The sequence below is a fragment of the Electrophorus electricus genome, chromosome 11, assembly GCF_041902795.1.
Source record: "Electrophorus electricus isolate QZ-2024a chromosome 11, ASM4190279v1, whole genome shotgun sequence".
NCBI lineage: Eukaryota > Metazoa > Chordata > Actinopteri > Gymnotiformes > Gymnotidae > Electrophorus > Electrophorus electricus.
The window spans coordinates 17,972,501-18,000,000 of NC_137507.1; the positions used below are offsets into that span (position 1 = coordinate 17,972,501).

Consider the following 27,500-nt stretch of genomic DNA (forward strand, 5'->3'; position numbering starts at 1 on the left):
TTGGGGTCCTGGAGCTCCCCTGGGATGTTATCCGAATGCGGCCGGTGCCCCTTGCCCCCAGTCCCGGCCTTGCCGCTCTGGCTGGTTCGCTTCCCATTTGCCGCGCTAGCAGCCTCCGCGGACCGCCTCCCCGCGCCGCCCTGCTCTGGACCTCTAGAAGCTTGGGGACCGCCGTCGGCTGCTTCCAGGGGCAAGGCGTGAGGTTGGTCTGTGCATGGATTCATGTGGGATGACGGTGACGCACTGGTGAAGCTGTCAAGGGGCGGAGCTACTTCCGAGAGACTTGGGGAGGCTGTAGAATGAGCGTCCCAGGGGGCGGGACTATCTGCTGTGGAAACAAAAATATGAATGAGTGACAGAGTCTGAACCAGAACACGGTTACACACACACACACACAACATAAAAAAAGCATGATGCAGAATAAAATTCATAAAGATAAAACACTACCACCAATTATTTAGTCAATAGGATAAGAATACTATATAGTGCTAGTTATATATTATACACAGCACAGTCAAATCCAACAAAAGCCCATCCCTTCTAAAAAACCCTGCAAGCTCTTTGTCTGTAGACCCATCAGTCTAAACCTGTGATATCATAATGACACCCACCAGCCACACACACACACACACACACACACACACACACACACACACACACACACACACACACACACACACTCAAAATCACACGGGCACTTTTATCCATGCTCACAAACAAACTGCTAAAATACTTCATTCATAGAGACAAGACAAAAGTAAGCAAGCACTCTCAATATCAGCCCTACTCTATAAAACCTGCCAGGGATAGCTGTGGATGGCGGGCATCTGCTCGCTGGCTGGAGAGAGGCTAGGGGGAATATTTCTCTGGGTTATATTGCCCTGGGGCAGAAGACAGCATGCTTGAATAGAGGTTTGGGGCTCATAAAAGGATTTAAACTGCAGAAAGAAACAGAGACTGGAGAGATGGAGAGCCAGCCAGGAATAACTCATGTAAACAGTATTTCAGCTAAACTCTGGAATTGCTGCACCCAAGCTGGCACAAGTTGTGTATGTGTGTATGAATGCATTTCTCTGTCTGTGTGTGTGTGTGTGTGTGAGAGAGAGAGGGAGAGAGAGAGAGAGAGAGAGAGAGAGAGAGAGAGAGAGAGAGAGAGATTTCAAAATTCGTTGAGTGTCTCTCCATGTACCAGTGCTTTCACAGTCTACACAACAGAATAGCCATTACATCCAATCTAAAGGACAAAGAATACACATCTTGAACAAATTGTTTAAGAGCAGCTACTATTGAACACATGCTATAAAAAGAATTAAACATGGTGAAAATTTCTGCAACAAAAATGCAAATGTAATCTGAGAATACAAAAATACCAAATAAATCAAATGCATACAAATCATTTAGTGGTAAACAAACACAGGAAACCTGACTCAAATAGGAAAATGCAAAGAAATAAAAAATACAGTAACCCAGAGCAAAGCACAGAGGTATCGGCAGTGTTGAGTCTTGTGTTAGAGCGCATGCACTCTGTTACAAACCGTATCTTTAGACTGGCCCATTAAGAAGAAATAGGGGGAGCCATGCTTGTCACTTTTCATGCACATGGAGAGACCTGAAGGTACCATTCCTATAAGAGGGGAAGTAACAACCTAGACCAATCATTAGGGTTAGCACAATAGCCTAAAGCTAACATGTTAATCTGCTGTTAGGCTAATGAGACTGTGAGAAAAAGTTAAAGATACAATTCACTAGAAAGTACACTGAGGAGAAAGAATAGTAACTGTTAATAAATCCAAAGAGCATGCTTTGATATGTTATGAAAGAGATTTTCTTTGGCAAATTTTGTGATTACAATTTTGAAAGAGCTGTTGGAGCTATTGATGCTTTGGTGTGTTTGCGGGGGGGGGGGGGGGGTACATATATGATTGTGTGGGTAGGGAAGGGCATTTGTTATGTGTACATGTGGTGTTGAAGGGGGTGGAGATCTGGGATGAACCCACCATAGTCAGGGACCTGCCCCGTGCCTCTCTTCAGCAGTAGACGCACGCGGCGTCCGCCCGACTTGATGAGCTCAATGGCGTGAGAGTGGGTCATGTCCCTTGTGCTCTCCCCATTGATCTCGATGATCTGGTCTCCAACCTACACACAGGGGGAAAAGCCGGCCAGGCCCAGAGTAAATAGGGCTTGGGTGTGACGACCAATGAACACAACCGCAAACACGAGACTGGAAAAAACACTGCAGACTTAGGTCCATGTTCGTGAAAGAGCTGGAAGCACTCTAAATAATAATTGTTGTATTCAATGTGTGTGTGTGTTTTATATTCAATTATTGTAGGTAAACAATGAAATTTACAAAAACCTTTTAAATAACACATAAATTATTAATCAAGTAACTGAAGGCATAAAAAATAAGAAAAACAAAACAAAAAACAGTTGCTTCAAGACAGATATTGAAATACAACCACTCTGGAGTCAGTGATAAAATGTGCATGAATGTCACTACTTATGGACAGTCCCTCATTACGATCAGCTGAAATGACAACTGGAGCAGAGCTTGTGGAAGGAAGCCCCGTTGCCCCTGACACTCAGGACCAGCCAGCATCAGTAATGAACTGCGGCAGCACTCTGCTCCTGTCAGCGCACACGGATGAATCCCGGCTGAGAGGACAGTTGTGGGAGAGGACAGGGTCCTCAACTTTGTTGTTGATGAGAGCTATTTACTGGTTTGTGTGTGTGGGAATACGGGAACAGACGCCTGTGGGTTTAGCTTTTGTGTGTGTGTGTGTGTGTGAGATTATGACCTAGACGTTTGGGAAAAACCTGAGTGTGTGGCTATGGGGTTTTGGTACTAACAGCCACCTGAGTGTTAGCTCTGTTGTAACAGCAGTTAGTGGTTAGGGAGTGCATGGATACTAATGTGTGTTCCTGTATTTCTGTTGTTCCACCGCATGGCTGCTCTCAACATCTTCATCGCTATCTAATCCCTTCCCTTGAAAGATATGACCATGGTTTGGGGTGTGTTTTGGGATTTGGCTGTCCGAATCTACGTTATTTGCAGGGGCGCGGCAAAAGCCTATTCTGAAATATATTTTTATGAGGACGAGTAATTCATGCACGAGTTAGAATGCTCAAACCACACTGTGTAAAAGTATGTATGAAGCAGAAAAAGGCAATATGTAAAAAATAACATACATTCCATACACACATACTCCATACCTTGAGTGTCCTCTGCGGTATAAGAGGCTACATTAATAAGGGCTGAGTGGGGCGACCAGCCTCTCTTCCCACTCTGTTAAAGATAAAGGTTCATCCCAACTGCCACGTTTCCCTCCGACTCTCTTAACAGGATTCTTAATAGGAGTGATGACTGTATAAGTAAGTCATTAGTCTAACAAAGAGGCAAGGCCGGCGGCAATGGTGCCTGGAACTGGAGAGTCAGAGCTCGGTGTGGTCAGGGACCAAAAAGCCTGGTCGTTAGGCCTCATTAAGAGCTTAACAGAATGGAAGCCTTGGGGGGGGTGCTGGGGTGGGCACAGGCCTGGCTTACACCCATTTTTCACTATTGAAAAAGAAACCGGCGTCGGCTGCTGCAGAGTCTGAGAGTGTGTGTGTGTGTGTGTGTGTGTGTGTGTGTGTGTACGGGTTGAGTAGGTGTGTGCGTGTGTGTGAGCCAAAGGCTAGCCTGTAGCAAAGCCTGTAGCACCAGCCTGATCCTGCTAGCACAGAACAGATTGCAGACAGGTAAGAAAACATCTCTGGAGACCTCTCTGGAACTTCAAGCATCCATAGCGTCTGTGGTGTACACCTGAAAGCCTGGTCAGATTCCCCCTTCCCAAACATTTGATGCCGTTCTTTGGGATTAACGGGGGGGAGAGAGGGGCACTAGGGCACACCACTGATGTCATTATGCCCTTACCAACCAAAAACAAGCAGACACTATTCATCAAATCCACAAACCCCCCCAGCACCTCATAGCTGTGAAATGATTGAGTTCTCAGGTTGACATTGCGTGTTTGTGCCTTCGCTATCCCTAAATAATTAGTCTGGGGCTACGTCTAATGGATTTATCTGCCAGAGCTGTAGGACATGAAATAGAAGCTTCATTCCACTTCAAGACAGGAGAGAAGAGATAGAGTAAGAAAGAGAGAAGACAGAAGACAGAAGGAAGGAGGAAGAAAGACAGAGACAGACATACAGACAGAGAGAGCAGGGTCAGGAGAGAGAGAGAGAGAGAGAGAGAGAGAGAGAGAGAGAGAACCCCTAGAGTAATTCTCATCACATTAGTTCTGACAGCTTCATTAAGATAAGCACTGCTGAGAGAAGAAGCACAAAAATGAGAATGATGGTGAGGAGAGAGATCACTGGAGGGAGGAGGCTGGATCATCGGCAGTGGGGAGGTGGAGGATCGGGTTATGTTGCTGGAGAGGTCAGATCACTGGAGAGGGGGTCAGATCTCTGAAGAGGGGGTCAGATCACTGATGAAGGGTCCAGATAATTTAAGAGACGGGGTCAGAAAATTGAAGACAGGGGGTCAGATCATTGGCGAGGGGGTCGGACCACTGGAGAAGGTCAGATTGCTGAAGGGAAGGCTCAGTCCACTACGGAAGAGAGAGGGGAACACGGGCAGATCAGCAGAGAGGGAAGAGGTGGTTCTGAGAGGGAAGGGACCGAGACCAAAGCAAAAATGGTTATGACAGATCGGAAGGGGTGGACGAGAAAGCAGACTTTCCTTCAAAGAAGGAAAGAGGAAGGAGTGATTACTCCGGTGCTGAGCAACCTGAGATGGGGGGGGGGTCTTTGAGGGCTCTGAGAGGAGACGGGCAACCAGGGAGGACAGGTGGCTACTGAAGAGGGGTGAGGGGCTCACTAGACAGGGAAGAAGGAACGCAACCTGGAATACACGGACAGCTCCTGTGGTCCGACAACATCTCTACTCTTGCCAGACATGGACGGCAGGCAGTTTAAACAGCACGTATCTGCAGCACATCAAGCATATATGGGGATTGCTCTTCACATCTATAGACTTTTACTGCAAGCCCGGCTACAAACATAAAACACACAAAAAAAAATGGTCGAGTCTGCATATTCTATTTCCCTCCCTCAAGTCTAGAAAGCAGCAGTTGGAAGGCTTTAAATCAGGACCCCCAGGAAGCAGAGACTTAGCGAAGCACCTCTCCTACGAGATGAGAGCCACCGATGTGAGCTCTCCATCTGTAAGGGCTGTTAGGCTTACAAGAGAGTAGGGGAGAAAATACCAACAAACACCAACATCCTTGAAAAACATGCCGTGACACATCTGTTAGGAAGCATGTTAGACACCTCCTATCAGGCTGGTTGCTAGGGTGATGGGGGAGAGCTAGTTAGCAAGGTGGGTTCTGGCGTTGACTGAAAAGACCAGTATGATGCTTCAAACGCTTGTCAAACAAACATCGCCATTCCTCAGTATTTCATCCACTGTTTGTAGTAATAACTTTTTTTTTTATTCTGGGACTCAAAAGCTTCCTGTTTGTCTTAGAAGCAGAGGTTTATGATGGAAAAAAGAAAGTGATTTCTCTCACCCTCATCCTCCCGTTGCGGATGGCTGGGCCGTCATCAGCCAACCGGAGCACGAACAGGTCCATCTTATACTCCCGCCCCCCACGGATGCTGAAACCGAAACCCTTAACACTCTTCTCCAACTCCACCGTGAAGAAATCAAAATCCTGCAGGGAAACAAATACACACACACACACACACACACACACACACACACAAGCACAAATGCACTTATATATTCTGCATTAATATGACTTAAAACATCACCAGATTTAAAAGTAGATTAAAAAGTAGATTTTACCATCAGATACTAAAAATAGATTAAGGAAACCGGATTAAACAAACGAAACGAATATTATATTCGGTCATTTATTTATTGAGGAAAAGTATCCTATAAAACATATCCGTGAGGGTCAAAGGTATTGTGAACCTCTAGGATTAGCAGAATATTTGATGGTGAAATTAGAGTCAGGTGATTTCAGTCAGTGGGATAAACAAAGAGTGAGTGCCTGCCCACTCTTACTTAAAGAACAGGAATCTGATCGTTACAAAAACACTTTTTTAAAGCGCATCATGCCATGAACAAATGGTTTCTGCGGACCTCAGAAAGAGAGTTGTTGAAGCTCATCAGTCTGGAAAAGGTTAGAAAACCACCTCTAACCTCTAACCACCTCTAGCTATTGATGATGCTCATGAAGTCACCATTAGGAAAACACTAACATACAAAGGTGTGCATGCCAGGTTGGCAAGGAGACCGTGAGCACTGTCCAAACAGAACACTGCTGCCTATCTGCAGTTATGCTAATGATCTCATGGACAAGCCAGTAGGCTGTTATGAAAAAAAAAGGTTTTGTGGATGGATGAGACCAAAATATAACATTTTGGGCTTAAATGAGAAGCGTTAGGTGTGGTGGAAACTGCACTCAACTATAAGCATTCAAGCATTGCAGCTTTATCCCCTCTGTGAAACACAGGCAGAAAGACGACAGTCCTGAGACGTTCTACCAAAAACTGGTTAAAGAAGAATAAAATTAATGCTCTGGAGTGGCCATGTCAAGGTCCAGAAATGTTGCGGAATGACCTGAAGCGAGCAAGCTATGTAAGGAGACCCAACAACACGGTTTAGTTGCAGTTCCTGCTGCACAAAGGGGTCAAAGCAGATACTGAGAGCAAAGGTTCACGTACTTCTGCCATTTTCAGATAAGCAATATTGGATCATTTTCCTCAATAAATAAGAGACAAAGTACATTATTTTTGCCTCTTTTGTTTAATTGGATTCTCTTTATCCACTTTTAGGAATTGTGAGAAAATCTGAAGATGTTTTAGGTCATTTATATAGATATTTAGAAAATACTATATGGTTCAGAAGGATCACTATATACAGCACAAGTCAGAAATAGTCAAACAGAAAGTGATACATGAAAACTGGTTCATGCACCTAACACAGCAGAATGGCATTATGGAAAGGGGAGCAGTGACAATTACCTGGGGCTGTCTGTAGTCTGCTATAGGGAAGGCACGCGGGTCTGTGGATAGCTGCCTGTAGTCCAGCAGGGGGGGCTGTCTGTAGTCTGCAACAGGAGGGTGTCGGTAATCCACCGGGGGCTGCCTGTAGTCAGTGAAGGGGGGCTGCCGGATGTCTGGCTTTACGTCCTGTCGTGCTTTCACCTCTGACCTGTAGCTGTACGGACAATCGTATTCAGGTAAGGAACCTCAATGCATTCCCTCATCTAAATTACTACTGAAAAGAAAAGCCAATATTAAACAAACAATCTCTTACACAGACTTAATTGTATGGAATATTGGGTGTTTGAACTATGTGAATGAGATGAGTTAGGGGAATACTACTATTGTCTTTTGTGTTTTTAGTGTGTATTTATGTCTATTGTGTTTCTTGTGTGCTGGGTGTTTTCGTGTTGGCCTTAGAATTGCCCTGCAAGGATAATTAAAGTTGCTTGATTGATTGATTGAAAACCTGTTTGTTCCCTTCTGTAATAAGTGATGTGGATGTTGTTACACAACAGACCCTGGAGTGTGTCAGCACGCATGGATGTGTTTTCTCTCTTTCTCAATGGACTGAGACTGGACTGTGCGTCTGGGCACTAAGAAGTGAAGCCATTTTCTCAGGACCTTAAAAGTTTAATGTAGAGTATTGATGTGCTGAAAGAGGCAGTAAGAGAGTAGGATGAAAGGTATTGAGAGAGAAAGAGAGAGAAAAGGAGGGAGAGGGGAGAGAGAAAAATAAAGTGGAGGGAGGTGGGAGAAATATCCACTTCTGGTAGGACTGATTAAACTCTTTCAAACAGCCTTATGAGTAGATTATTTAGCTGTGTAGTAGATAAGTCATGCTGTCTAACAAAAATATATAGAGAAACAGAAAGAGAAAAACAGCATGTTAGAGTGAGAGAAAATGTGTGAGAGAGACCATGAAAGTGGTGATTTTTAAAAAAGAAATGAGGAACTAGTCTTAAAACACCTCCACACAGAGCCCATCACCTGCCATCGTGGGTGTAGGTCTGCACTGGAGCCAGCACAGGTTGTGTGGGCGGAGTCTGCTGGCTCACAAGGCTTGGGTGATTGGCTGGACTGGTCTGAGTGGCAGGGCTGTGCTGTGCTGCAGAACTAGGCTGTATTTGTACACTGGGCTGAGGTGCAGAGCTTGTTAACGGTGCAGTACTGGTCTTGGCGGTGCTGTTGGACTGGGGCAGCTGTGTTTGGCTAGGCTGGGTCACTGGACTCGCTTGTGCCAGAGGACTGTGTTTCTCAGAGCTACCAGCAGAGGGTGTACTATTTGCCTCTGAAACACACAAAGAAAATAAAAATCCATGAAACACACACACAGACACACACACGCACGCACACACACAGATAATTTCACACACATAATTTCATATACAAATATGAAATTGTCATCTTAAGGAGTAGTATTCAGAAGTACCCTAAACAAAGCCAGTGACTACAAGAACAAACTACCAATTCCTGCTACACCAATTCAGCTACACACACCTACATCCTGGAAACTACAACAGGGTGGCTGATCTCCAGGAACAGGGCTGGAGCTAAACTCTACAGGGTGGCTGATCTCCAGGAGCAGAGCTGGAGCTAAACTCTACAGGGTGGCTGATCTCCAGGAGCAGAGCTGGAGCTAAACTCTACAGGGTGGCTGATCTCCAGGAGCAGGGCTGGAGCTAAACTCTACAGGGTGGCTGATCTCCAGGAGCAGAGCTGGAGCTAAACTCTACAGGGTGGCTGATCTGCAGGAGCAGGGCTGGAGCTAAACTCTACAGGGTGGCTGATCTCCAGGAGCAGAGCTGCAGCTAAACTCTACAGGGTGGCTGATCTCCAGGAGCAGGGCTGGAGCTAAACTCTACAGGGTGGCTGATCTCCAGGAGCAGAGCTGGAGCTAAACTCTACAGGGTGACTGGAGCCAAACTCTACAGGGATCAAGGGCTAGAACTGAAGAACTCTGCTGTATGGAGGTGCTCTTACCTTCTTGAGCAATGACGCGCAGTGTGACGCTCAAGCCTGCGTCTTTGATGAGCTTCACGATGTCTGCGTGCGCCATGCTGACGATGGACTGGCTGTTCACGGCCAGGATTCGATCGCCGACCTTCAGCTTCCCACAGCGGTCTGCCGGGCTACCCTCGATGATCCTCCCGATCTTGTGAGGTACAGCTGAGACACAGGCACGCGCACACTTTACATTAGTGATCGAAACACCAAGTGTTTTAGCCACGTTTTATCCTTATTTCTTTTCAATCAGTCTCTTTTATTCACTCACTGGATAATTCTGTCTCTCTTCATCCCACTCTCAGCCAATCAGCCTTTCTGTCTCCCTTACGCAGATTTTCAGTCTCTCTTAGTTCCCCCTTTGCTTTAATTTTTCTATCTTTCTAATTCTCTCTCTCTCTCTCTCTCTCTCACTCTGACCCTCTCTGTAAGTGCATTTCTTTCCACACAAGTGTGGAAGTGGCTTTAAACCAGCGCATCTAGACAGAATCCCCTGCTCCCCACCTAGGAACACATCCATTAGTGAAACACAGCCTTAAAAGTAGAGCCTACATTTTTAATAGCACTGTGCTCCCATGAAGCAGTCTGCTTAAACGTGAATTGCCCCTGTCTGCCCCCTATCTTGAGCTATCAGCAAAGTGTAAACCGCATTAACGGCCAACGGAGAGCAGTAAATAATCACACACAGCAGCAGGGAAAGGAATTATAGTTAGGATGTAAACATAAGTGGCCCCTTGGTGGTAATTTAGCACGAGCAGTTGAACGTTCATTCTCAGAAAAAAAAGCAAATATGTGCACTTTTTACAGGTACAAATGCGCGTTGCTCGGGAACAACTGGTTATGTGGCGCCGACCATACGTGTTGGGCCCATTTCAGTGGTCTTTTCAGACAGCTCACATTTTAGCATTTTGTGTGAACTGTTGCTTCAGGACCAGAACCTTTTGTTGTGAGCGTGTACGGGCGCCGGCTTTCCACACAGACTAACCTGCCGTGGTTGCTGTTTCTGGCCTGTTCAGCGAACTTATGATGACAAACCCAAAACCCTCGCTCTCCTTGCGCTGAATGATGACGTCACTGGCCTGCAGATTCTGACTGGGAACAGTATCCAGGGGACCGGACCCTGTGACTGTGGGGCCGGAGTTCTGCACGAGGGCTGAATTGCTGGAGAAGGTTCCAGGGTTGAAGTCGCTCCTGGGGGAGCTGTGCTGGGTGGAGCTGGTACCAGGACTCCGGCCATTTTGAGGACATGGCTCGCCTGAGGGAGCAAAATAAATGTAATAATTCAAGAGATAGAAAAGATGTATGAGTTTGGGAGACAAGAGAAAAATGATCCTGATCTCGTTCCAATTGTTCCAGTCACTCCATTCACCGGTGTCATTTTATTGCCAATTTTTCTTGGATATTTTATGAATATGTAATTTATTTTCATTGTATGTTTGCAATCTTGTCTGTAAATCTGTCAGTTGTGCTGTGGCCTGTCTTAGCCAGGATGCTCTTGTATAAGAGATTTTTAATCTCAGTGAGAACTTATCCTGGTAAAATAAAGGTTAATAAATATATTTTTTAAAAAATCAACTTCGAGAAGAAGCTTCAATGCGCACTTGAAGAGAGACCCCTTAAGGGTGTGAAAGTGAGTATTTCTTAACTATGTTACTTTTATCTGTTACGTAAGCCCAAAAAACATCAGTGATTTAGCAACCCAAATCAGTAGTTTTCACAAAGTAAAAGTTTGTGAAGAATGTTTGAAAGGTTATATCTCTCAGAGATTGTACAATTATTCATTTGGGAACAGTATACCTGTTACAGTGCTGACAATAAAGCACTCTGGAATTGAACTGAACAAAAGGCAGAAGAAGAAGATGGAAAAGAAGAAGAAGATGAAGACAAAAATCAAAACTGGAATGCGGCTAAAAGAAAAGTCCAGGACTTTTCTGTGATCTAACTGTCCTCTGAATTCATAAGCTCCTGGCAACCCAGCGTTACCCACATGACAGGCTAGGGACGACAGGAATGAAGGAACGAGTCAGACACAGCAGGGGATGAAGGAACGAGGGGGCAGGGGACACATGCTGTTCCAGGGTGGCACCGGCACTTGCTATGGGGAAGCTGAATAACCCAGAACAGACACAGAGAGAATGAGAGGCAGGAGAGAGAGAATTGAGAGAGAAAGAAAAGGAAGACAGAAATGGAAATGGTGTGCTTGATGGAGAAAGAGAGCGAGAGTGTGAGAGAGAGAAGTTGAAAAATAGAGAAAGCGGGAGAGACACAATGGGGAGCAAATATATGTCAGAGAGTAAGACAAACTGCACAAAATAAGTGTCAGACAAAGCCTTAGCTTTACTGGATCTACACAGTGATTTTAGTTCAGTCAAAAGTCAACAACCTTGGAGCTTTTCACATCATTCAGAGCAAATAATGTTATGTCAGTGAAATTTACTAAGGTGTCTCTGACAGAGGATAACATTTTCTAAAAACCAAGATGGGTGTTTTGCCAATATTTACTAATACTATGGTAAACATGACTGAAATTTTCACCTTCCCATATGACAAAGAACATGCACTAGCTGAAGTCAGTAATATTTGTCTCAGTAATCTAAAATCCTATACCTTAATCAAGACAGAACATTTTTGTGAGCCTTGTGCCTTGGTGAATTATATTTGACCTTTAGCCTCTGACCTGTAGGCTGCACTCTTCTTCGCAGGGTGAGTTTGACCTGGCCGTTGCGGGCTGCTCCGTGCATTAGGTCGATGACATAACGATGTGGCTTCCCTGCTACAGGAATGCCATCCACCGAGAGCAGCTCATCTCCTGGTCGCAGACGTCCGTCTTTATCCGCTGGGCTGTTCTCTATGATCGCCCCAATTAGGATCTGCTCAAAATATGTCATTATACTTCAAAATGACACACAATAGTGTAGCACCGTACTTATCAAATGGACACACACCACTACAACACAGTTAGGGATACAACAAATAACTAATGACAAAAAAACCGAAATAGTCCATTTACAGCAAAGCTTATTCTGATGAGACATGTTAAATCAAAAGCCTAAAGCTCCCCGAGCCTATTTTAGTGAGCAGTGCCTTAAATCAGGTAGGCTCAGCATGCCACAGTGTCTCTAGAAGGGAGCTTGTAGCTACTGCATAACAAACTCTAATTATCTGCACTGGTAATTGTGAGACATCCCATTAATGGCAACTGTTTAATTGCAGTCAAAACAAAAATGATCATCATTAAACCTTTCAGCCTGAGAAATGTATTTATTTTTAATTTAAAAGTTAAAGTGGCTGTTATTAAGTGAAATTGTAGGCTTCTAAAATGGTAGGCGACATGTGCACAAAACATAAACAGGTCGAAATTAACCAGTCTAAATTCAATAGGCCTACTTAAACTATAGAATTACTACAATTAACCTAGTAATAGATTACTTTTATATATTTTATTACTTTAAACATTGTTAAAATATCTAGCCTCCATAAAACATTTTGTTTTCCAGCATATAAGTTGATAATGAGGATAATGTCATCCAGTTAGGCAAACTGCAGTTCTAGCCCATTACGAATAGTGTTTACGTTTCTATATTGATGTGTCATCAATGTGCTGCTCTGTGATTCCTGTTTGAAGTATTCTGCATTATATTCTTTCTTTTTTGGGTAAAACCTCCTGCATCCAGAACATTTTACTCTTTGCTGCCATCAAGTTCTGTATATTAAACATTTTTTAATGCTAAATAACAACAAAAGTGACTGTGGCTCCTAAGGGTATTGCATCTGCTACATTTTTCTAAAGTTTGTTAAGCTTCGTTAACCAAAATAATCAAGCTAAATAAGGTTATTTTTACCGAATCAATACAGTCGATTCTGTTGACCAATCGTTATAGCCCTAAACACAGTACTGTTCGATGAACACCCTCCATCATAAGACAGCAGCCTACCGCACAAACCCTCAACCACTGGATTCACACAGCTGTAACACTGTGGCCGTATTCATTACATGTCTCAACGTTATATGTGTCCTCATGTCTAGAACAGGTACTTAGTATTGGGTGTTCAATGCCAACAGATCTAGTACTGCAAACCATCAAAACCTACTGTTGCAACAGAGCAGAAAACACTAATTTAATAAAATAATTTATGAACAATATCAACCAATGGACATCCACCAATTCAACACAATCCTATTCACGTAGACTCCCATTATAAGCCCAGTATAAACAACCAGCACAGTGACCAGAGGACAGACGCAGTAAAAGAAAGTAGCGAAGTGTACTTAGTGTGCATTAGTATCTCAATGTCAGACATGCTTGAAAGTTGAAAGCCAGGAGTGTAAGTGAAGGTGTTTTACCCGCTCCCTCACCCTACATGAACACTGTTTGTTAGCCCCCTCACCCTACATGAACACTGTTTGTTAGCTCCCTCACCCTACATGAACACTGTTTGTTAGTCCCCTCACCCTACATGAACACTGTTTGTTAGCCCCCTCACCCTACATGAACACTGTTTGTTAGCTCCCTCACCCTACATGAACACTGTTTGTTAGCCCCCTCACCCTACATGAACACTGTTTGTTAGTCCCCTCACCCTAAATGAACACTGTTTGTTAGCTCCCTCACCCTACATGAACACTGTTTGTTAGTTCCCTCACCCTACATGAACACTGTTTGTTAGCTCCCTCACCCTACATGAACACTGTTTGTTAGTCCCCTCACCCTAAATGAACACTGTTTGTTAGTTCCCTCACCCTACATGAACACTGTTTGTTAGTTCCCTCACCCTACATGAACACTGTTTGTTAGTTCCCTCACCCTACATGAACACTGTTTGTTAGTTCCCTCACCCTAAATGAACACTGTTTGTATTAATCCCCTCACCCTAAATGAACAGTTTGTTAGTCCCCTCACCCTAAATGAACAGTTTGTTAGTTCCCTCACCCTAAATGAACAGTTTGTTAGTTCCCTCACCCTAAATGAACAGTTTGTTAGTCCCCTCACCCTAAATGAACACTGTTTGTTAGTCCCCTCACCCTAAATGAACACTGTTTGTTAGTTCCCTCACCCTAAATGAACAGTTTGTTAGTCCCCTCACCCTAAATGAACACTGTTTGTTAGTTCCCTCACCCTAAATGAACACTTTGTTAGTTCCCTCACCCTACATGAACACTGTTTGTTAGTTCCCTCACCCTACATGAACACTGTTTGTTAGTTCCCTCACCCTAAATGAACACTTTGTTAGTCCCCTCACCCTAAATGAACACTGTTTGTTAGTCCCCTCACCCTAAATGAACAGTTTGTTAGTTCCCTCACCCTAAATGAGCACTGTTTGTATTAATCCCCTCACCCTAAATGAACAGTTTGTTAGTCCCCTCACCCTAAATGAACAGTTTGTTAGTTCCCTCACCCTAAATGAACAGTTTGTTAGTTCCCTCACCCTAAATGAACAGTTTGTTAGTTCCCTCACCCTAAATGAACACTGTTTGTATTAGTCCCCTCACCCTAAATGAACACTGTTAGTCCCCTCAGGACTATGACTGAGTCCATGATTGAGTTTAGGGTTGATATAGATGATTACATACTGCAGCAGTGGACTTTGAGCGACTCATAGTGAATGAATATGTGTGCGTGCATGCGCGTGCACGTGTGTGTTAATTCTAGGAGTACGAGCCTTCTCTTGGGCCTCCGGACTCACAGGCAGTCCCGCCTCCTCTCCACCCAGGATCCGGAATCCAAAGCCAGATTTCTGTCTGCAGAGGTTCACCTCCATCTCCTGGAATCCTACTGCCACAGAAAAAAGGTCCGCGATTAGAGCTGGAGAACCCAGACTCCTCTACACACCCCTCATGTTTGGTATCAGTTTTGATGGGTTTCTTTCAGTATTTTATTCTTGAGGGACAGACACAGCCGGGGTACATAAGTGAGTGTGTCACGGCCAGCGAGCTGGGCCGTGAATGTTTCATGACATGACATTTATCTATGACATTTCTGATGTGCTGTTATGAATGAAATATGTTCATCCAACTCTTCAAAGATCACGGAATGTATTTGACGGCCAAAGCCGTTTACTGAATGAACATGTAAGCACCGTACAGAGCATTTAAAGAGAACATTTTCTGGCATGATTTGGAATGCTGTTCTGCAAATGTGCACTCAGATTGTAAAGATTGTACTATATGAATTTGTCCGTCTGGATGGATCAAGGTTGGTAAGCTGTGTTTTAAGTGAAAACACATTGTACCTGCTGGTTTTGATAGAGCAGACTTAATGAAGGTTTTTGCACTGAGAGACTTTGCAGAATATAGCAGCAGAGATTTTCAGATTCTAATTTGCTGGTGTGTACTTTCTGCAGAAAATGTAGAAATGGGTCTGTCTGATTGGCTCTGATGGGTTCAGGGACAGCCACTCACCTGAGGGGTCTGGTGGGTACACAGGGCGAGGCAAGCCAGGCTCTGAAAGAGACACAGCATGGAGAGCCCATAAATCACAGCCCTTACACAAACACACACACACACACTCTGCACACACAGTTCACACTCACACACACGCATGCATGCAAACACGCACGCGCACACACATGCACGCACACACAAGTGCGCACACACACATTCACGTGGCCGCACGCACGCACACGTGCGTATGCACGCTCTCGCCATCATATTCACACATGCACTTACAAATTCACAAAATGCACACAACAATGCCAGCATTATCGGAATTTTCATCTATCCTCCAAGCCAGCAATTCTGCCCTAATACCAAAAGTGACATGAAAGATCATATATCTAATGTATCTGATCCCCTGCTCAGTACAAGCACAACAAAAAGAACACCACGCAACCTCTTATAGATCCTAGAGCGGTCCTGAACAATCCTCTTATTACTGCTCATTTACATGTGACCTTGCAAAACATGTTCAAACAACCTCAACCCGCCAGCTATCACGAGAATGTTCAGGAGACTTCAGACAAAATACAGGCTTAGCAGTTCCTCTCATTTCAACACCAGAGAAATAAGACCCAGACCAAGAGTAAGAGCTTGTGTGAGTGAGAGGGAGGGAATGAGAAAGGAGACGATGCACGACAGGGCAGAAGGACGCGACACACACACTGCCCTTACCCACAGAACCCACACACTTTTTTTTGGCTGGCTCCATTATTGTTATTCCTGAGCAGCGTGTCTGCAGTGGCCCCCCCAGCAGGAACCAAACGAGGGCTTGCTGGAGCGGAGAGCCGCACACGCGCAGCCCCTGTCAGCCTTCATCTCACACACGCTCAGCTGCTCGCTTTTCTTTTCTTTTCTTTATATTCACACCTGAAATGCATTCATCTAACTTCTTACAAAGGACGGCACGTTTTTTGATGTTCCCTCGCGTTCAGGATCTGGAATATTAAGATAAGGTTACAACAAAAAAGCAAATTTGGAAGCCTGCTTCTTTTGGATGTGATTCACCAGTGTACCACCGGTGCACTACAGGTGGAGGGGAGGGGAGAGAGACAGAGTGAGAACAGAGACCCCGCTGCGCTCGACACACAACTCAACACAGGTACAGCGATGTTGTCACTGCAAATTCACCATCTGCGCTGCTGTAAGTTCTTTGTGAGAACAGGTTGTAACACGACATCATAATCCTTTGTCAGTCTGTAAAAGAAATCTAGCAAGGGACATGCAAACAGGCCTGGCGGGGGGAGGGGGGACGACACGTTATTTGCAAGCGTGCATTGCTATACTGCACGCTCAGTCCCAGACCACCAAACCGTTGGCACCGGTCGGAATTAAGTTCCACAGCAGGTGGCAGAGCTGACGGTTATGAGATATTACAGTAAGCAATAACACAGCGTCCTCCACTGAGAGGAACTATGCCCGCTTTCAAATGATCGGATGAAGTGGGTGCATAGGAATTTCTAAACGGTGCAGGGTCTCTCTCCGCTTTACTGCATCTGCGAGTGTACGGAGTGTTCTTGTATTAATAGCGTCTAGCGTTACATAAACTGTCGGAACAGGGAGTGAATGCCAAGCGGATGGAGGGCTTCCAGACACTCCTTTTGGTGAGTAGGTGTAAAGGGCAAGTCGAGCCACGATGCAAGACGCAAAAAAACCCATCGGATCGGCCCACCGCGGAAGATAAGAAGGCAGCGAAACACTGAAGGGAACATTCTCCGCTCTAGCGCCCACGGAGACCGGGTAACGTGCAAGACTGGTGACTCGAGGCCAACGGCTCTGCTGAGCGGACATCGGCGGGAACCTGTCTGTTCCCCGAGTGCTTGGAAGGGGGTGTCTGCAGATGGCTTTTAGTGAGACTCCCACACGCAGCAGCTATCGCAAAGAGAGCGCACTGGAACCCCCGGCGATGCTCGGCGGCCAGGGGAGGTGTTTGCGTTACTTACGCCTACTCTCATACATGGCCCTGGACTTCGTGTACAGGTCATAAGGGTCAGGTTTGCTCAGGTCAAAGCCCTGGGGGGGCTCTGCAGCTGAGGGCCAGCGCAGGTAGGGGGCACCGTGGGAGAGAGCAGAGGCGGAAAGCCCGCTCTGGGAATTCCAGTGGTCCAGAACCTGCGAACACAGTGTCAGACAGTCAGCATCCCATGGGACCGCAATGAAACCATCAGTCAGAAGTCATTCTACTGGACAAAACTTAAATAACGTTAAATGACGGCGAAGTGGAATGAGGAGAAAGCCATAACCACATCAAATAGGAAATCATTGGCTGTTTTCCAATGGCCTAAACACTTGACTCGACAGGCTCTACCCTTAAATGAGGATCCCTTCCTCCCACCTCAAAAAATCCCTACCGTGTTCTAAAGAAAAGAGCAGGAAATTAGGTGCAGAAAAACCGCAGAGAGTAGCAGATAAGTAGTGCAGCAAGCAGGCAGCGTGGCCGGTCCTCCACCCACTTTGCCTAATAACACTGAAAGCGTGGCAGGGCTAGGAGCAGCAGTGGTGTAATTGAAGGAGGCAGGAGGTAAAGAGGAGGCGCGTGCAGAGAAGAAGATGATGCCAGGTCTTATCAGAGCGGGTCACCGTCAGCCTGTTAATCCGGCACAGCGACCGCGTGGCAAGCACAACGGATCGGGTGAGGAACAGATTAAAAAGAAAAAAGCTCAGTGTGTCAGCGTCACTGACTGCCAAGCCACGACCACACACACACACACACACACACACACACACTTACACAGACACACAGTTATTACTGTCAGGATATTTTTCTATCCAGTGTATGGTAACAGAAAGTGAATTGTTTAAAGTAGCGATTTCTTAAATGCTGGGAGACTATGGAATACACTCAGGATGTTAGAGAGCAATTAGGGCTGAATTTGTTAAAAATGAAGACATGACATTATAATGCAAGGACATGGAGCATTGATTTAAGAAATGAGGAAAATCCCTGCTTCACCTATACTACGAGTTAGTACACTTGTCTGAAAGCATGTATGTATTTGTTACTTTTTTCCCATATTGTTTTTCATAAATGTCATTATTTTACATCATAGTAAGTTTGGATCACTCAGCCTCTGCTCATCCTTAGCTATGGGATGTTTTGATAAGAAATGACCCAGCACAGTTCAACAGGACTGCAGTCCTTTTGCTTGAGCAAATACTTTTGAACTCCAGTCACTAATAACTATTTGCCTTTATATAAATACATTACACAACATAGAGCAAAACATTCAGTGCTTGCAGACAGTTTTATACAGATTCAAGCAGAGATGTAAATTAACACCTGGTGTCAAGCACGTGCACTCAAACCTTTGAACAATATGCACATACACTTGTATGGTATGGTACATATATCACAGACATTATCGCTAATGTTATCTTGTATGATATACGGACAACAACGTTAACCCGTTGCTGACCTGTATCCCTTTTAAATAGTAATATATCATGCTGTGACTATGTCACTCGCAGACATTATATGTCTTTAGCAATGGTGGTACATATCTATCGATGAGTAATCTTCCAAATGGTGGGCAGACATTTGAAACCCAGACTGGAAACAGTCTCCTTTTTTGACTGCTCTCTTTAACAACTTCTGGACCCTCTCTTTGATATGAGAAAAAAAAATCCAATATTGCTTTGGGCAGGGGGAAATGTTCCCACAGCCAATCATCTCCAATTATACCCTGGCTGAACGGGGATCTGAAAATGATCAAAATAACTGAAAAGGGTGTGGTTGTGCGGAGATAGACAGAGAGACCAGGGGAAGAGAGGGAGAGAGACGGAGAGACCAGAGGAAGAGAGACAGGGAGACCAGGGTAAGAGAGGGAGAGAGACAGAGAGACCAGGGGAAGAGAGGAAGAGAGACGGAGAGACCAGAGGAAGAGAGACAGGGAGACCAGGGTAAGAGAGGAAGAGAGACAGAGAGACCAGAGGAAGAGAGACAGAGATACCAGAGGAAGAGAGGAAGAGAGACAGAGATACCAGAGGAAGAGAGGGAGAGAGACAGAGAGACCAGGGTAAGAGAGGGAGAGAGACAGAGAGACCAGGGTAAGAGAGGGAGAGAGACAGAGAGACCAGGGGAAGAGAGGAAGATAGGCAGAGAGACTGGGGGAAAAGAGGGAGCTGGCAGAGAGATCAGAGGAAGAGAGACCAAAGGAAGAGAGGGAGAGAGACAGAGAGACCAGGGGAAGAGAGTGAGAGAGAGGGAGAGAGAGATGGAGGGAGATCTCTGTGGTGCACTATAGCAACATCAAGAAGGAACTGCCCCGAGTGTTCAACATCTGACTGAATCCAGCCAATGGAACTAGACGATGCTTGATTATTAGAACTTTTGACTGTATGAGTCCATAGGAACATCTTGGTATGGGTCATGTAATCAGACGCTCTGAGAATCTTAAATAGTTATATGAATAGACTGACTCTGATCTTGAGAACTTTGGAGGCAGCAGTATAAATGAAATTCACTGAAAAGGGTTGGCATAATAGTTCCCTTAGAATGGTTAGTGAATGAACAGATGTTTTGGGGGTCTGGTCATTGATAATAGCTAATGTAGTCTTTGGCCAGTGAATTTTATTCTGTGAAAAATTTATTAATAAAAAGCACAAAAGGAACTGACTTGTGCATCAAACTGAACTCACTAAGTCAAACTTGTATTTCTTGCAGTAATGATGATCTATTATGATTAGTAATCAATATCTGTTAAAGACCAATGGGTTATTTGGTTTGGTGTGTTTATATATATATATATATATATATATATATATATATATATATATATATATATATATATATATATATATATATATATATATATATATATATATATATATATATATTGCTTTATAAATATACTATGACATATATATATATATATATATATATATGTCATAGAATATTTATAAAGCAATAACGAGATATTTCAGACTATAATATTATTAATAATTTAATAAGCTTTCTTGATATTACAAAAAGATGGAATACTTAAAACAAATTTAGCTGTTAGTTAACTAATGAGTTACAGTTAGAGGTTAAGGTACCACTTAGGAGGTTGGGTTAATAACATAGTGCTTATGGTTTGGTTATGATTCATTTTACCTGTTTGGGGCTCTTCCAAGGTGAAAAGTGACCTGCAATGGTAAGAAAACAAATGTACTTAGCCTATGAAATGTACTTAGCCTATGAAATGTACTTAGCCTATGAAACCAAAGTATGCTGAGAGCAAATAAATGAAATCAGTATTACAGCTTATACTGTCAACTACAATATGAATCAATTTGACCTACAAGAGGAAGAATGTGCCCTCCAGTCTGACTAACCCTGAATTACAGGAAGGAAGAGGCCTAGTGCATAAAACAAAGGGGGAACAGGAACAGGAAAAAAAAATCCAACATCAGGTAAGATCAGGTAATGGACGGATGGATGGATGGATGGAGTGATTGACTGATAAATGGGAAACGCTTAAGTCATGCTAAGTCTGCATGCTCACAGTGGGTTAGTGTGCTGTACCCAAACGCTGGGTTAGTGTGCTGTAGCCAGGCGTTGTACTTGGGTGACAGCAGACAAGTCTCTGGCTACAGCCCACTAACCCCGCGTCTGGCTACAGCCCACTAACCCCGCGTCTGGCTACAGCCCACTAACCCCGCGTCTGGCTACAGCCCACTAACCCCGCGTCTGGCTACAGCCCACTAACCCCGCGTCTGGCTACAGCCCACTAACCCCGTGTCTGGCTACAGCCCACTAACCCTGTGTCTGGCTACAGCCCACTAACCCCGTGTCTGGCTACAGCCCACTAACCCAGCATCTGGCTACAGCCCACTAACCCTGTGTCTGTGTACAGCCCACTAACCCTGCGTCTGGGTACAGCCCACTAACCCTGCGTCTGGGTACAGCCCACTAACCCCGTGTCTGGGTACAGCCCACTAACACCATGTCTGGGTACATTGGTGTTTGTTAGAGAATTTTGGGTCAGTGTGCACTGTGTCCAAGTCACTGACTAGCTAATGATTCATATATAGCTGTACTTTATTGCTGCTCACTTCCTCTAAATTTCACAGTTTCAATTATGAAAAAATGATAAAATGTAGGCTGGCTTTTTCTAGTAAAAAAAAAAAAAATCCACATAACATGCCAAACAACTTATGTCAATTATTCAACTAACTTAATTATTAAGCTTTATTTTGAGTTGCTAGTTTCATGATATGCCTTTATAAATACATATAAGCACAAGGTAAATATTAAATGGCCATTAAAATGAAGTAATGGAATGGGTCATAAAATTGTTACAAGCACATAATCACATGCTCACTTAAGAAAGCAGACTTCCTGCATCAGCCAAAGAGTGAGTTAGGGGAGGCTAGGGTCGTCGGAGAAGCTTCTGAACTGTAACCATAACACACAGACACTAGAGAGCACTCTGCCCGTGCTACACAACGTCGGCTAACATCTGACCAGGGAATTCATGAATATGTGCTTCCATCCTGCTTCAGAAATGGCCTTGAAAATCACACACACACACACACACACACACACACACACACACACACACACACATGGATACAACGCATACTGTCTTCCTGGTTAAGATGTTTGCCTTCTCCATCTTCTTCATCATGTTTTGCCCCAGTCACCCTTCAGGAGACAGCAGCAGCGCTATGCAAATTGACTAGATGGAATTAGCAAATGCCTGAGAGCATCTGCACACACACACACACACACACACACACACACACACACACACACACACACACACACACACTTGTCTTTTATGCTTTTAATTTCTGGAACAGTAAACATCCCAACCATCTAAACATGGAGATCCCACAGCCAATGGCACAGAAAAGCAAAGAACAGCCCTCATGTGGACCCATGATGAGTCATCCTACGCAGGAAGAAGAACCCAACTAGCCCCCTTTTAACTGCTTCACTGACTCACACTATTGTTTCAGAAACCGCAACACGGCTGTGCAAGAGAACAGCTATTTTTTGGAGGCATAATGTTCTCTTGTAGAGTTTTAAAGCTTTCCAAGTAAAGAGCCCTGATATAGTCTACTTTAAATGTGTGGGGAAAGATTGCAGAACAGCCAGGAACAAAATGAGGCCATGCTTAGATACATTTACCGCAGTCCGAATTATACAGGTAAAATGGATTCGATTCAAACCTCTGCTTGAACTTGGCAAAAAAGCAAAAATGCTCAAAACCAGTCACAAGACCTGCAAACAAAGGTCACCGTTATTCACCATTATTCACTCTCTCGCATTTTCTCAAACACAATGGCATACACAAACCATGTGGCTTAAATCAAGCCACATCTGTGCCGATGCCTGTATGCTGCACCTTGATCCAAATCAAATCCGCAAATACACATTTCTAACTCACCCAGCAACATAAAGAATCATAGACAAAGGCAGGGAGGGAAAAGTTTGGCTATAGTTGCCCTGCTACTACTTTCTTTAATGAATCAGGACTAGAAGATTACAGAAAGTAGTGACACGCGTTTGTCTCAGCTGCTCTCTTTGAGGACTGACCGAGACAATGGTTTACACGCCGCCGGAGCCCTTGGGCCACTGGCAGCAAAGGAGAAGGCAGAGCTGACTCCGTCTCAGCTGACTCCGTCTCAGCTGACTCCGTCTCAGATGGAGCTCGGCGAGAACGCCTGCAGCAGGTGCTGCAGCGCTGAAGCACGTCCACCTAGCAAAGCATGACCTCGGTGACCTCGGTCTGACTCGGTTCCGTTCGGTTCAGTTTACTGCTAAGGTGCTTTCCACAACAGACATTGTTACGAAGAGGCTTTACAGAGATGCAGGGCCAGAATCCTAATGAGACCAGGGAGTCAGTGGCAAAGAAAACAACACATGAACTGCTAAAGTTGTGAGAGGGCATTTCAAAACCTGAGGAGAACACGCCCTTCTCTTGGTGGACCTCACTCAAGCAGTTCACTCAAGTCGTCTGTTTAAAAGAAAAAGGAAACTTTTGATTTGTTTGGACTATATTTTTGTGCAGAGTAGTCATGATGCCAAAAGTCATTCATTTTGACAACGATACTGAAGCTATCGTTGTCACATAGTGTCAGGATAACACAATTTTTGCTTTGATACCGATGCCGATTTACAGGGGAAACGCTTTCAAATGTCATTACTGTACTTTATTTCCTGGACAACATCTGTTTTCAGCCAAACATTTAGTACCTATTTTTTATTTCTCGGTTTACTTTGTAAACATCTTTGGGTTATTGAAAAGTGCTATATTAACCTAAAGTATTATTATTATTAGTAGTATTAGTATTATTATTAACAATACAGAAAATAAATTAAAGCGATGGTATTTAAGGAAAAATTACAATAGTCTAATCAATGTTAACTAAAATAGCAGCATTATTTAATGCAAGGACAGGCAGCAGTACAAATGGTGCAGTGCAAAAGCAGAGACCAAAAACAGGAAATAGTCATACCAGTAGAATATACCAACAGAGAAGGCACAAAAGGGCTATGTAAACAAATACCAGACGAAGAGCAGACACAGGACAGGCATGCTAGGGTCTGGTATAACATCCTGAAGGCTCAGGAGCGTTAGGCGAGGAGCAATGAGACTTGGCAGAGTGAGAGAGCTACAAGCATACGAGTGGGTAAATGAGGAACAGGCGCAACCAATCAGCATTCAGGTGAGCGGGAACGGTGCCTAGCAGGGAGGGGCGTGGCTAACGAGCAGAGCAGGGGACTTATGATGACGACGTGACACAGCCACTGAGCGCTACCTTCATTCTGAACTTTTCTTTGTCAAAGTTCAAGAGACTTTGGTGATAAATTTGTCATAACAGAGGGTCTAATTAGTTTATGCGATGTCGTGCTTAGAAAACAGTTTCTAAGTGAGACTGAATCTGGAACTAGGTTATGTCATATTTCAGGCTAATGTTTCACAAAAAATAAATGTTTGTAATGAGCCATCACCTCAGTGACGATACTCATCCGCATGGCATTAGCTTTTCCTACTACAGGACAAACATGTTTCTAGTGTGTTGTATTTTCTGCAAACCTGGATGTTTGTGGCAGTTTGAATATAAACATTAATCATTTACAGTTCTATTACATTTACATCTTTATGGAGCTCAACTAATAAACAATGACTTATACCAGTGGCTGTGATTATAATCGCCCCTTTATGATCCTGTGGGATCTTGCCTTTCTCTTTGATTTCAGGTTCTTTTTCATCATTTTCTGGATACTGTTCTGTCAGGTAATGTGTGAAGTGGAAGATTTACCACCTAGACTAAGTAAATGGCTGAGTGACTCTTCACACGTTCTTTTTTTTTTTTTTCATTTTTCATGCGCTTTAGAAACGTCTCTGGTGGATGCACGCTAGGACACTAAATACTGCTATTAGCAGCGCCCAACGTGAGGCGGCATCTGCTTGGAAAATCACGGATATTTGTATTTGGACAGGACTAAAATGATCAGAAACCCAGGAGGTAATTTGGCCTGTAATTTTGTCAGCGGAGTAGGGAGAAAAACACGGACATCGCAGATCTGAACAGAAATAAAATCACAGAGGTGCACCTGTAGAAGAAGAAATCACTTCAGGACCCCATGTAAATTTAATCACGTCTAAGCAGGGCTGTGAACAGCACTTTCAGCCATACGCAAACATGTCGGTTATATATGAACATGCATATTACTCCTGTGGAGAGGCTTATCCATCTCTCTATATTTCTTTCATGGACATAACTGGGGAGAGAACTTGTCAACTATCATCTCTCAGTCTTTAAATTCTTTGAGAAGGTCGGGATGCTTGTCTCACAGATGTTTGGTCAAGTGTGACGTGCTGCCTCCCTTTAAGAGACGCTTTAACACAACGGGTGCACAGCGGTGCAGCTGTTTGGGGCGGCTGACCTGTTTTGGCCACTCTGAAGCTGAAATATCTCCATATTCTGTCTCGTGCCCATATTGTGACAGTGAGCTCAGGCACTGTGTGAACTAAACTAAAACGTGGCACACCCTCTCCACCATTGCTCACCGCTCACTTCAGTCAGGGTTGTTTCCGCAACAGGCACTGCTGTCTGCATTGTGCTTAAAGAAACAGATTCCTATTCCTAACTTCTTTTTTGGTAGTGCTGGTATAGTACCATCGTCAAAACTCTTATACCGCAGAAATTTGTTTTAGTACCGGTATACCATGCAGAACTAGCAGCAAGCAATTAAATATGGACAACTCACACTCATGAAAACAACCACAAACATTCGAGTTAACTGAATATAAATACTTGAGCAGGTATTCTGGTTCTTGCATGTGAACCTGGGCTTACCATGGGGAGAATCAGTTGGTTTTAAGACATAAGACTGAAAGACTATCATGTCTTTGGGAGCTTAAAGGGGCAATCCAAAGTGATGAGGAAGCTATTTCAATGGCCCACACAGATAGCTATTTCTGAAATAGTCACAGAGGCAAAAACTGATCAATCTTTGGTGTGGACTGACAGATACAGACAGTTCTAGGATCTTCATTGCACATGTGAAGACTGCCTAGCTTGTAGACATGTGCATAAGGTCTCTCTCTCTGGCCTCATGTGTGGAAGGTGGTGTGAGGTAATTGAAACACAGCGTGTGTAATCAGGACATCTGATGTCCATTTAACGCCAAATCAACACCTTGAGTTGCTGCCCGGATTCTGTTTCTACAGCCAAAGTGCATTTCATTAACTAAACGAGATTCAGGTCCCACTGCGATCTGACTGGGTCACACATAAACCTCAAAGCACTTAAACAAAAACAGGATGTGTTCAGGGGAGCTGGACATGTGTAACCCTGACTGGCCAGGGTAGCTTTTAAGACCTTTATTTTTAATTGTTCAGAAGCAACTGGAGTAGTGAAATGAGTACACCCGCCTCCCCAACACACACACACGTGCACACACACACAATCTCACAGACATGCAAATGCAAGCATTCACACAAAAACACAGTGCCTAGTCAACTCATCCAGCAACAGACCAAGCTGGGAAATTGATGGCTTAATGCTCTGGCTAGAATCCCACCTCGAAGAATCAAACAGAGCCATTAAACAGCAGTCCGTACTAGGAATCTGAGTCCAGGATTAACAGCACCCCCACATTAGACAATTTAACAGAAATCATCTTGTAACATGATTTTTATGCTTTATTTGAACCAAATGCATATTTGAGATATTTACACCAACTTTAACACACTGCTATATGCTAGAGCTATTCAGTGGACTCCAGTACTGCCATTGCATATGTATATGTACTCATCTCAAAATACAGGGCAACCAAAGGCCTACCATAAACTATCCTGATGCTGTACAACTATAGTATGCTACAATACACTGTATATTCTGGGAATAGGGCCAAGACAATTATCCCACAAACCTGGTTTGCACAAAACAGTTTAGCTAGCCCAAAGCAGCAGGTGTAATGTTGTGTGTGTGTGTGTGTGTGTGTGTGTGTTGGGGGGCGGGGGGGTAACAAGAAAGTACTCTTCAAATCAGGTGATACAGAAGATGTGAACATAGTGAACTATAACAGCATGCTGAGGGAAAGAAGTGTAACTCAATATACGCCTGCAGAACACTGTGTGTGTGGGTGTGTGTATGTGTGTGTGTGTGTGTGTGTGTGTTTACACACCGTGTCGGTACACATACCCAATTAGCTGCAATTGAAACAGGTGCAGGATCAGCTATAGGTGTGAACTAATGTCAGAATGAGTTGGACAGATACGGTTTAATGAAAAGATCACAGCAGTGTGAAGTAATTAGCTCTGATAAGGCACAGAAAGATCGTTTTCCTGGATGACCCGGAAGAATCATTTGCAATCAATATTACGCTCTTTTTCTTTCTCTCCCTTTTTCTGTCACAAACAAACAAACAAACAAACAAACACACACACACACACACGAGAGACAAAAGAGTATTCTAAGGCAGTTATATATAAAGTTAGAGACAAGCAGAAAATAGCGAAAGGCTAAAGAATAATATCCAAGTGTTGTGTTCAAAGATATTCCTCAACTGTGAGGAAATGGA

General features: G+C 44.0%; 1 protein-coding gene across 14 annotated transcripts in view; it reads right to left on the bottom strand.

Moving 5' to 3' along the window:
• Positions 1-27,500, bottom strand: part of magi2a (membrane associated guanylate kinase, WW and PDZ domain containing 2a) — a 194,879-nt gene that overhangs the window by 2,030 nt on the left and 165,349 nt on the right. For 4 of the 14 annotated variants that reach the window (XM_081722718.1, XM_026997462.3, XM_026997448.3 and 1 more), the window contains 12 exons: positions 20,571-20,602; positions 17,419-17,587; positions 15,443-15,484; positions 14,704-14,816; positions 11,720-11,912; positions 10,028-10,297; positions 9,022-9,207; positions 8,029-8,329; positions 7,018-7,213; positions 5,556-5,699; positions 1,998-2,136; positions 1-328 (listed from right to left, as the gene is read on the bottom strand). The exon at positions 1-328 is cut by the window's left edge and continues 2,030 nt beyond it. In XM_081722718.1, the coding sequence (XP_081578844.1) occupies positions 1-328; positions 1,998-2,136; positions 5,556-5,699; positions 7,018-7,213; positions 8,029-8,329; positions 9,022-9,207; positions 10,028-10,297; positions 11,720-11,912; positions 14,704-14,816; positions 15,443-15,484; positions 17,419-17,587; positions 20,571-20,602 (2,113 nt within the window). The other 10 variants (XM_026997476.3, XM_026997469.3, XM_026997482.3 and 7 more) reach the window with 8 other exon arrangements.